The sequence below is a fragment of the Taudactylus pleione genome, unplaced genomic scaffold, assembly GCF_031769625.1.
Source record: "Taudactylus pleione unplaced genomic scaffold, aTauple2 ptg000331l, whole genome shotgun sequence".
NCBI classification, from domain to species: Eukaryota; Metazoa; Chordata; class Amphibia; order Anura; family Myobatrachidae; genus Taudactylus; species Taudactylus pleione.
Genome location: NW_028284732.1, coordinates 1,407,734 through 1,420,185, shown reverse-complemented (window position 1 = coordinate 1,420,185; position 12,452 = coordinate 1,407,734). Strand labels below are relative to the sequence as shown.

Genomic DNA, 12,452 nt, shown 5'->3' with positions numbered 1-12,452 from the left:
AACAAATATGACAGCAATCACCCAGTTGCACAGCGGATTACTGATGCCATAACAGCTATGCTGATATTAGATGTGCATCCAGTATCCACCATTACTGTAGTAGGTTTTCAACAGTTAATTGAGGTCCTGTGTCCTCGCTACCAGATCCCTTCTAGATTCCACTTCGCTAGAACAGCAATTCCAAGTCTGTACAAGGACACTAAAAAAAACCTTTTTAATGTCCTCAGAAATGCCGTTGTACCCACTATCCACTTGACCACTGACATGTGGACAAGTGGGACAGGGCAAACTAAGGATTACATGAATGTGACAGCCCACTGGGCAGGTGTATTGCCTACAACAGCAACAGCAGCAGCTCATCTACCAAAAGACAGCTGATACAGAGGCAGGCTACTCTTTGTATAACTGGTTTCACTAAAAGGCATACCACTGAGAACCTCTTAGAAAAACTCAGGGAAATCATTGCTAAATGACTTACCCTACTTGGACTCTCCTCAGGATTTGTGATTTCGGAAAATTCCACCAATATTGTGAGCATTACAGGTGGGCAAATTCCAACACTAACCATGTTTTGCTCACACAATTAATTTGGTGGTGCAACATTTTTTTTTTTTAAATGATGGGTGTACAGGAGATGCTCTCAGTGGCACGCAAAATATATGGACATTTTAGACATTTGGCAACCGCATGTCAAAGATTGCATGACCAGCAGGTACTGTTAAATTTGCCCTGCCATCAGCTGAAGCAAAAGGTAGTAACTCGGTGTAATTATACCCTCTATATGCTTCAGCGGATGGAGGAACAGCAAAAGGCCAACCATGGCTATACAACGGCCTATGACATAGGCCGTGGAGGGGGAATGCACCTTACTCAAGCGCAGTGGAGAATAATTTTCATGTTGTGCAAGGTTCTCAAACCCTTTGAACTTGCTACAAGTGAAGTTAGTTCAGACACTGCCAGTTGGAGTCAGGTTATTCCCCTCATCAGACTTTTGCAAAAACAGCTAGAGAAACTGAATGAGGAGCTGAAATGGAGTGATTGCGCAAGGTACGTCGGGCTGGTGGATCAAGCCCTTCATTCACTTCACCAGGATCCAAGAGTAGTCAATCTATTGAAATCATAAAAATATAGTTTGGCAACCATTCTGGATCCTAGGTTTAAGTCCTACCTTGTGAGTTTTTTCCAACAGACCGAAATCTTAAACTATGCAAAGAGCTGTTGGTCAAAAAATTGTCAGCTGCAGCCGCACGTGAAATGCCATCATTTCCTCCTTCCTTACATAATGCCTGCTGGTCATGCAGATCATTCACCAAAAAATTACATTTGGTCGGGTTTGAGAGAACTGCCTACTAGTGACATGTCTACCGTGACTATGTGTGATACAGTCTCCATTCACAGACTGGTGGAGGACTATTTCAGAGATAACATCCTATTAGACATGTCAGACAGTCCCTTTCGGTACTGGCAGGAAAAAGAGGCAATTTGGAGTCCCATACACAAACTGGCTTTGCATTACTTAAGTTGCCCACCCTCCAGCATGTACTCCGAAAGAGTTTTCAGTGCAGCTGGCAGCCTTGTCAGTGATCGGCGTAGGAGGTTGCTTCCTCAAAATGTGGAAAAGATGATGTTCATTAAAATCAATTACAAATTCCACGTGGAAGACCTCTACCAACAATTACATCAATAAATTACAGAGGTGCCTATGGTGGATTCCAGCAGGGACAAATTAATATTGTGTGAAGAAGAGGATGTACACACTAATGGGGATGATGAGGACGAGGACAACTTGTAATGTAAAGCCAGTTTGTGTATGGGACCATTTTCATTTCCATGTCCAACACACATTGGCAGCTTGTTTTATGGGGGTCCAAACAAACCAATAATTTCAGCCACAATTGGCAGTCCTTGTCACTGAAATGATTGATTTGTTAAACTGTGAATGTCCTGTTTCATATACAACATAAGGGTGGGTGGGAGGGCCCAAGGACTATTCCATCTTGCACCTTTTTCCATTCCATTATGTGCTGGTTGGGGCATTGCTGCCTGACATTTTAAATTAATGTTATGGTTGGTTTAGGAACCAATGATTTGTTTTTAAATTAATTTATTATCAATTTTACAGCCAGGGGCAACATCAATTAATTTCTTTTTATTATTTATTCAACCAGGGGCTGCACCCAATTAATTGCTTTTTACTTAATTAAATTATTATTAATTTTTCAGCCTGGGGCTGCACCAATGAATTGTTTTTTAATTCATTTATTATCAATTTTACAGCCAGGGGCTGCACCAATGAATTTTCTTTTTATCAATAATTCTTCAGCCGGGGGCTGTACCAATGAATTGTTTTTTTTATTTATCTATTATCAATTTTACAGCCAGAGGCTGCACCTATTAATTTATTTTTATTATTAATTATTCAGCCTGGGGCTGCACCAATGAGTTGTTTTTTAATTTATTTATTATCAATTTTACAGCCAGGGGCTGCACCAAGGAATTGTTTTTTAACTAATTTATTATCAATTTTACAGCCATGGGCTGCACCAACTATCAATTCTTTAATCCTCAAGGGTATCCCAACAATCATCTTTGCACAGTCCTCAACTTTATTATTAATTATATCAATCCATTTTGAGCCAGAAAGCTGGATGCAACCTTTTGGCCCTTTAACTAGTTGAAAAAAATCAATATTGTGAGCTGTGAGGTGGTCAAAATTGACTGGAAACGAGTGGAAAAAAATGTTATTGAGGTTATTAATACTGTAGGAACAAAAAAAGGCCAATTTTATGCGATTTTAGCTGTTTATTTAATTTTTAAAAGAAAAAATCCAGATCCAAAACCAAAACCCGAAAACAAAACACGGAGGTGAGATTTTGGCAAATCCAATCCAGATCCAAAACCAGGGGAGATCCAAAACCAAAACCAGAACACGGGGGTCGGCACACATCCCTAGTTTAACTGTATTTCACAGAAAGCTCTTTTTCTGAGACATATACCACAAGTAACTAAACCTGGAAAAGTCTTATCTCATCTTATCTTAAATCTATTTAGTAATCAGTCATCACAATACAGGTACACCCACAGGCTATTTGCCCTGTACTGTACCAACCGGTGAAAGGAGTTGACTGACAAAAGTCACCAAATCAGCCCTTATGGACTACCCCCATCTTAGTATGTGTTAACCTGTTTACACACCCAGATAGATAGATAGCTAAAATATATATGATTAGTAGCCACAGAGGGATATTTGTCCCCAGCCCACTCTTTGAGGGTAAAAGCTTTGCTTCCATCACTGTTGCAAAGTAGTAGTCCTCACTCACTGTCAGTCCACTTTTGGGGGGCAAATAGATTCACATGACCCACAGGGATTCCAGGAGAAGAAAGAAGAGCGCCATCTTTGTAATTCTTCTCTGTTGCAACCCATTATCTAATAAGTTCAGTGGGAGCCACAACCACTTTAATATCAGCCTTGACTTACAGTTTTCCAGTTTGTAGACAGAAAGAGAGTTTACTGATACATGCTGGAATTAATCTTCATTGAACGAACCGGTGCACACTTCTCTTGAAAACTGGGGATTGGGAGGTCAGAATGTCTAAAGAGTATACTTACAGTACCATAGTCCAAACTTTGTGAGAAATGAGACACAAGTCATGGCCGTGTCTAATTAAATCCTTTATTTTCTCACACAACTCTCCCATTTTTTTTGCCTGTTCCATGAAACATCTGCCTTTTCCAAACTTCAAAGTCAGTGGCAAATGCTACTGTTCTCTCCAGTAAGTTACAGTCTGATGTCCCATCTTTTAGGCACCTGGTCTCCTCTAAGGGAATTTCTAGTAGCCCTACTTACTTCTCTTTTGGTCAGTGTCAAGGGGACTAACTTAGCTCAGTTAATCCACATTGGGTAACTGGGTTGTGGTCAAACATTCTATAGTTACCCTTACCACTTGTTACTCTAACAAATGCACAACTAATATTTGCTTAAAATGTATAGGCATCATGACCAGCTCTGTGGCCTGGCAAGGCTGCTGGCCATCACGATATTCTACAACAAGAAAAGTGATTTCTTTGTTTGTTTTAGTTTAGTCTATTTGTATTTGAATCAGTGGGTAGCACCTACAGAATATACTTAAGTGTTCATTCTTTATTTTATTTGTAAGTAATATTTGTAGATTCTCTTTGACGTAAATTGCTACTGATATAATATTCTTGGTGCAGGATTTCCTATTGTCATCAGAGATATTCACCTTACCTTTCCTAGGACCTTTTGACTTCGTTGCTAGTAAGATAGTTCCTCATAACTCTGATATTACCAGATTGGAGAACCAAGCAGGCCCCAATCTGAGGCCTCTTTCTCTGTTAAATCAAACAGCTTTCCTGCTGTCCAAGAAGCCTCATCCTGAGACCACACTTCCATATTCTTCTGGTTGTTGACTCCCTTATCTAGTGCTGATTTCAGTCCAGGCTTCTAAGAAGTACTCCCAGAGATACATAGCTTGTTATTTTTTTTATAGGCTGCAGCAAAAGCTTCAGATACTGCAGGCTCAGTCTACCCCCTCCTTACCAGACCTCTATTTTACTAGTAGAGCTCTCATAGGCAAATGCAGGGGGGTTTACGGTTGCCTGAAAACCCCCTTCCCTAGCCCACACCATAATGACCACAATAGAAATAGCATATAATACTAAAGATGCATGTTTTTTAAGATCCCCTCAGTCTTACAAATAAAATAATTACTGTAGTATCTGTTGATCTTTTAAAATGTGTCAGCCAGTAATGAATATACTTGTGTACCAACTAGGAGATCTTGAAAATATGCACTGTTATTGGTGCACTGATATAGACCATCTATAGGGTCAATTATTATTACTGTATAATAATACACTATCCAGTATATAAGTAGACTAATCTGTACATCTATGTCCAGGGCAGTGCAAGGTTCATTTTCTGTTTCCCCCCTGATTCCCAAATTTGCTCAAGTGAACTGGAATGCCCACATCTGAAATAAAAACATTCAGCTCAAACCGGATGGCCCTACTTCCGCATACTGTGATTGCTGGTCCTGTATATGTCAGAATTATTTCATACCTTCGTATGATGTATATTTTTGCTGGTTAGTTGCTGATTATGCCCTCTTCATGGACTGGACAAAACATTTGGAATTCCCTCTGTAGAAATCCTGCATTTGCCACTGGCTCTGGCACTGTTTTGTGTTCCTATGGAGGAACCTTTAAAGTTGAACTGGCAACCTCTATTCACAGAGGGACTACAACTCACTCTGTAAGCAATGGGGTTAATAATACCTGCTTTTCACATGTAACTGGGACCTACTCCATTCTTTTCACTCTCATGGGAGCTCTTGCCCTATGCTCTCATCCCGATCGTAAGTATAGCGGTCTGGGTAGGTTTTAGCAGCGGGGTGGGGGGTGTTGGGTTAAGGCACCCCAGGGGGAGTTAGGGTTAGGCTGTGGGAGGGGGAAAGTTAAGGTTAGGCTCCAGACAGGGGGGTTAGGGTTAGGCACCACCGGAGAGAGGTTAGGTTTAGTCACTAAGGGGGGAGAGTTATGGTTAGGCACTGAGAGGGGAGAGTTAGGTTTAGGCACCTACCGGAAGGGTTAGGGTGTGGGGTAGGGAGGGTTAGTGTTATGGTACAGTAAAGGAGGGTTAGAGTTAGGGGGTGAATAGGGCAGAGAAAAACTACTTGCCATTCCCCTGTCGGGAGATTGTAGGCTTTGGGATGCCACTGTCAGTCTATTGACAGCCGGTATCCCGACAGTCGGGATATCATACCGATTCTGCCCCAATTATTTAGTTTGAGTAGTTGGTGCTCATATATTTGAAGAACCTGCAATGCACTTCGTTTACATTCCACTTCAGCTGTATTTGGTTTGCATAACTGGGACTGGGTGACACCATTGCTGCCGCCAGAAGTTTATTTACACAAATTATTCTTGCTTCCCATTTAGAACGCATTATCTTTCAGAGATGGATTACGGTCATGTCTGAGGACATGTAAAAGCCTGTTATGTTTATTATGCAGTCATAGAAAGGCTTTGCAGCCAACCTGCTAAATCAGTAACAGCCTTTAGAAACTAGAGATGAGCGGTTCGGATTCTGTGGAATCCGAACCGCTCCGAACATAGGGGATCGGAGTCCACCCGAACGTTGTTTGGGTGTTCCCCAGCCTGCCTCGGATCTCCCTTTGAGGCCGAACGACGGCATCCTGATGTCGGACTCTCGCGAGAAAGAGACTCAGACAGACTGTCATTGGCTGCTGCGTCCCCAGAGGGAGACGGCCGAGTAATGGGAGAGATGTCATGACGTCTCTCCCATAGTGCAGATAGGAGCGGACGGCTGCTGTCACAGCAGGAGAGGGGATTCAGGTAAGTTTTTTTTTGTGTAATGTGGCACTACTGGCAGTACTAATGGGGGCACAGCTACTGGGGGCACTTGTAATGGGGGCATACTACAAGGGACACAACTACTGGGGGCACTTCTAATGGGGGCATATTACAAGGGGCACTTGTAATGGGGGCACACTACTGGGGGCATACTAGGGGCACTACTAGTGGGGGCATACTATTGGGGGCACTACTAGTGGGGACATACTACTGGGTAGACTTCTAGTGGAGGCATACTACTGGGGGCACTACTAGTGGGGGCATACTACTGGGCACACTACTAGTGGAGGCATACTACTAGGGGCACAACTACTGGGGGCACTTTACTACTAGGGGCACTTGTAATGTGGGCATACTACTGTGGGCACTACTAATGGGGGCATACTTCTAGGGACACTACTACTGGGGGCATACTACTGTGGGCTTACTAATGGGAGCATACTACTAGGGACACGACTACTGGAGGCATACTAGTAGGGACACTACTACTGGGGGCATACTACTAGGGGCACTACTACTGGGGGAATACTACTAGGGACACTACTACTGGGGGCATACATTTAGGTGCACTACTAATGGGGGCATACTACTGAGGGCACTGCATAGGGGGCACTACTACTTCAGGCATTGTGTAAGGGACACCACTGCTGGGGGCATTGTGTAAGGGACACTATTGCTGTGGGCATTGTATAAGGGGCACTACTACTGTGGGCATTGTATAAGGGGCATTACTACTGTGGGCTTTGTGTATAACGGTCACTAATGTGGACATTGTGTAAAAGGGGCACTACTGTGGGCATTGTGTAAAAGGGGCACTACTGTGTGTTGTAACATGGGCACTATGGACCTCATTCAGAATCTCTCGCTAGCGCTGTGTGCTCGCAAGTGGCCCGATGGTTTGTGTATGCGCATGCGCACTCTTCATTGTGCGCATGCGCGAACTACTCTGTGCGATCGCAGGCCGCTCGCTCTCCTAGCAAAGCCAGCCCAGTGAAATGAGTGACAGGAGAGGCCGTTTGTGGGTGGTAACAGGGGCATGACACTAATAACAGGGGAGTGGAGGTGTGAACGCAGGCATGCCTGAGTGTTTCAGAGGCATGCATAATTAACACGCAGCGTCATAGTACACGTCACATGCCTGATTTTTACACTGAAGTCCTCCGATTGTCCTTGATGTACCAATGTTTTAATACACTTCCTGGAGATGACGTGTGCTGGTGGGTGGCTCTGCCTGTGCGATTGGGTGTACGCTGGCCGCTCGCTAAGACATGGTGGGCGTGCTTATGCCTTGGCGAGCGATCGCTTCCCGTGGTGTCACTTTGTCAGATTTGCATACGCTGGGGGCGTCTAGCGAGAGACTCTGAATGAGGTCCTATATGCGGTGTAAGATTAAGATTGTGCACTGTGACTCCTTGGGCGGTAGCCCACCGTGTAAACAAGTACTGTGACTCTGCTGGATGGGTGGGAGGGCCCAAGGACAATTCCATCTTGCACTTCCTTTCATTTATGCCACTGCTGTGTGGCAATGTTTCATAGATGTGCTTTAAACTGTGGTGTCTGTGCTGCTGCGCCACTGCTCTGACGCTTGGCAACCACTCAGCTCTCTGCAACCTTTGGCCATTAATGGTGAAAACTATAATTTAAATAGTGAGGTGGTCTAAATTGACTATAAATGACTGGAAATTAATGTTATTGAGGTTAATAACAATCTAGGAAGAAAAAAAAGCCCAATTTAAGTGATTTTAGCTTTTTTGTAAATTTTTGTAAAAAAAAATCAAAATCAAAATCCAAAGCCAGTCACCGCAGTTTGGAAAATCCAAATCCAAATAAAAATCCTGACTACGAATTAGAACCAAATCCAAATCCAGCAAAAATTGCATGTAGGTATTTATATCTTATAGTCACAATTTTTCAATAATAATATGTCCCCCGAGGCAGCTGAATGATACTCAGGTGTCTCGCAATACTGGCCTGGAAAGATAAGGGTTAACATACCATTTTGCTGGGTCAGTCGTTGCTATTGCTATCTATAAATCCTTGAAGTATGGAGCAAAGCCCTATTGGTTGTGAAATCTCAATCTTTGCTAATAATAACCTTATATTAGGGCGCAAAACTGTGCCAAACCCACCCTCTGCTAGTGACAGAGAAGCCTCGACGATGCCTAGCAGCATCCCATGTATTTGCAAATGCATGCAACTAATATCTCTGATATTCTATTACCATATAGTGTTCATATATTGTTGCTAGTATAATTAAGTGTGCTGAGGAACAATAGGGGGTTAAATCCCCCCTCTCTTTTCTACATGTAAAGCTTGTAAGCTTGTGAATATAGGGCCTCTCTTTTCTACTTGGTATGACCCCTCACTTTCATGCACCTGAAAAAAGTACTACCAGATTGATTGAGCAGCTGCCATTTTTTTGTTTGTGGTTATGAGATGCACGAATGAGCCAGCACTAGCAGGGCATGCTGGTTCTAGTAGTGCTAGTTGGAGTTCCCAGGGGTGACTCCCGGGTAAGCTGGCTCTCAATTCGGATGCATTTATGTATGTGCCTTTATCATGAGGCCTTACATTTGCCAAAAATATATATGTGCCTTTATTATGAGGCTTTAATTGGCATACATTACATTTGGGGTGAGTGTTTGGGCGTAGGGCCCCTGAGGCTGCTCTGGCTGGGCCTCCTGAGGGCATCACCACTTAATACACATAGTTACTTTTCACCTTTTTATATTTGTTTATTATTCATGTAATTTTTCACATATATTTTAACCCCTTAACACTTAGTAATTACTTACACACTTCTATACTTTACACTGCACTGTCAATCTTTTTCTATTTTTCGTGTGATGCCCTGGGGGGGTCCTGGGCTGGACGTTATCTTGGGGCGCTCTGCGCCCCGGACGTGAACCATTTAGTGTAGGGACTGCTAGTGACAGAGAAGCCTTGACGAGGCCTAGCAGCATCCCATGTATTTGCAAATGCATGCAACTAATATCTCTGATATTCTATTACCATATAGTGTTCATATATTTTTGCTAGTATAATTCAGTGTGCTGAGGAACAATAGGGGGTTAAATCCCCCCTCTCTTTTCTACATGTAAAGCTTGTAAGCTTGTGAATATAGGGCCTACTTCAGATTTGGGAATAGAGGAGCTGATTCAGAGCCACTCGCTAGATGCGATCGCTCGCACGATGTGTATGCAAATTGCGTAAGCAGTGCAGTCGCACAGCAATGAATTAGCACACATATTTCTTAAAGAGTGATCACATAGTGTATGCAGACACCCACCAGCCTGTCTTAAGACGCCCACTTGTGCATGTCATGTTCAGGAAGTGTATGCAACCATCGATACATTGGATGCGATCGCAGCGCTTGAGGTTACCATACCGTGCCGCAAGCACTGCGAGCACTTCAGTGTAAAAACAAGTCAGGTGACGTGTACTATGGTGCTGTCTTTTAATTATGCACACCTCTAAAACGCCGTTGAGATGCTCAGGCACGCCTGTGTTTGCACCTCCACTCCCCTGTTATTAATGGCCAGCCCCTATTACCACCTACAAACGGCTTCCCCTGTCACTCACTCTGCTATGCGCAGTGAGCGAACGCATTGAGCGAACGCATTGTGAACTTTCACTAAGGTACGCATGCGCACAATGCATACACACTGCATACCATCGGCAGCAGTTAAAGTAGCATTTGCATCTTAGCGAGCGGGTCTGAATGAGCTCCAGAGTACAATATAGCAAGTTACTGTGAACCTGGACAAACCATGTTGCAATGCATGTAAATAATGTACATATTTTTTTTGCATGTGAGGTACATACTGGCTGCTTTTGTATGCAGCCAATAAATACTGCACAGATTTATTTTTACACTGCAACACACCGCTCCCAAATTTAAATCTCTCTGCACATTTTAAATCTGCCCCACCTGCGGTGCAACATCGTTTTACCAAGATGCACAGTCACTTGCTATATCTTACTCTATTCCCAAATCTGAATCAGGCCCAGTGGCATCCCTCCCCGCAGTGACACCTGGGACCTGATTCATACCTGCTCGCAAGCGGCCGCTCGCTCGTACGCGGCCTATGTTGCCAGACCGCGCATGCGTACGCTTTGTTCTACTTAGAGCAATCGGAATCCGCTAGCTCACCCAGCAAAGACAGCCCAGTGCAATGAGTGGCAGGAGAGGCCATTTGTGGGTGGTAACAGGGGCATGACACTAATAACAGGGGTGTGGAGGTGTGAACGCAGGTGTGACTGAGTGTAGCAACGCTGTTTCAGAGGCGTGCATAATTATTATCATAGTACACGTCACCTGCCTGTTTTTTACACTGAAGTCCTCGCAGTGCTTGCGGTAGGGTAAGGCAACCACAAGTGCGTCAAGCCCTTCCGATGGACCTCGATGTACCAATGTTTTAATACACTTCCAGGATATGACGTGCGCTAGGGGGCATCTCTACCTATGTTAATGGGCGTCTATAGACACAAAGTGATTGCTCGCCACCACAAAGTGGGCGTGCTTATGCCTTTCCTGAGCGAGCGCCTGCCATGCTGTCACTTAGACGAATTTGCATATGCTGGGTACGAGCGATCGCATCTAGCAAGTTGTTCTGAATGAGCTCCCTGGTGTGGGGAGGGTTGTATGGGGCATGGCCTCGGGGTAGGGGCTTGGCCTTGCTGGCCAAACCCCCATTGTAATCACTCCGAGGGGTCCAGGAGGTGTAGACTGCTCCTGGGGACCACTCTGTGTGCAGTGCCGGCTCCCTCACTGTGCCAGTGCAGCACCCGGTTCCTGTCACTAAGGAGGAGTCGGAACTTTGGTGTCACCCCTTGGCGGGTAAAACCCGGTGTGGCCCGCACCCCCCTATGTGACGCCACTGATCAGGCCCATAGATTGCAAACTCCTTCAAGCAGGGCCCTCCGTCTTGTCTTCTCTACATAATTATGTTAACTGCACAATGTAATGTGTGAAATTGTTTACTTGTCTGTATAATTAATTTGTTGTGAGTTTGAATTCTCTTGTGGATCCTTATAAGTGAAATAATAATAATAATAATATAAAGGGTTGGGTATGTAAATCCGATGCACAGAATGCCGGCAGTCGGAATCCCGATGGTTGAAATACTGATGCCTGCAGGCAAGTTAACCCTTCCCCTCACCACCCCCCCTAACCCCCTTTCCCACAGCCTAGCCCTAACTCCCCCCCCCTTCCTGCAGATGAACCATAACCCTCCCCCTAGTGCCTAACCCTATCCAGTTACCCTAACCCTAAAACTTATATTCGGGAACACAGCCATTGAGATTTTCGAGCCGGGGTTCTGACCTCTGTCGGGATTCCGGCCCCAGTTTTGTGAGTGCCAGGGTGCCAACTACATCCCATATAAAGTACTGAAAAATATGTTGGCAATTGATCCATTTTCGAACCTGACACCTTATCACAGTCAAGCAAGAATATAGGTTGGATGAAGATAAAGATAGTTTAGCATTGCACAGTCAGCTGTGTCTGTCTGTCTCAAATGCTTATGTAAAACACCATTAGTCAGAAGTGCTTACTTGCATATACCTGTACCTGTAGGTGGTTTCAAAAGCTAAACCTGAACATTTGTTATTGTTATCTCACTGCCAACTGCTAAATTATTGCTACCATTATTTTATGCAAGCAATTTGTGACACATACACTTAGCGGCTGTGCAGCTAAGTATTTCATGTATGAATCTATATATGATACTGTATCGGCAGATGTTGGGGCTCTGCATTTCCCATTATATCATCTTTCCTATTATTTTTCTTTCACTCATCAATTTCTTATGACACATCCACCCCAATACTGTTCAGTCACACGAGTTTGGAAGCAGTGTCCTCCAGATTTATTCTCTTACCTCCATGTAGTTCTTCTCACAGTAATCAGCAACATTATGTAGGTTTTTGTAGCCGTCTCTGAGAGCTTGTCTTGCTGTAGAAATCTCTCTGTAGCTGTCTGTCATTGCCTGTCTTGTTATTGAACATCTGGATTATTATGTATCATGTCAGCCTTTCTGCATATGTGACTTGC

The 12,452-nt window shown here is 44.0% G+C and overlaps 1 protein-coding gene across 2 annotated transcripts in view; it reads right to left on the bottom strand.

Annotated features, from left to right (window-relative positions):
- Nucleotides 1-12,452, bottom strand: part of ABI3 (ABI family member 3) — a 70,589-nt gene extending 58,137 nt beyond the window's left edge. The window contains exon 1 of one of the 2 annotated variants that reach the window (XM_088443553.1): nucleotides 12,280-12,452. In XM_088443553.1, coding sequence (XP_088299679.1) covers nucleotides 12,280-12,384 — 105 coding nt within the window. In that variant the 5' untranslated portion in view covers nucleotides 12,385-12,452. The remainder of the gene's footprint in view (nucleotides 1-12,279) is intronic. The other variant, XM_088443554.1, reaches the window with a different exon arrangement.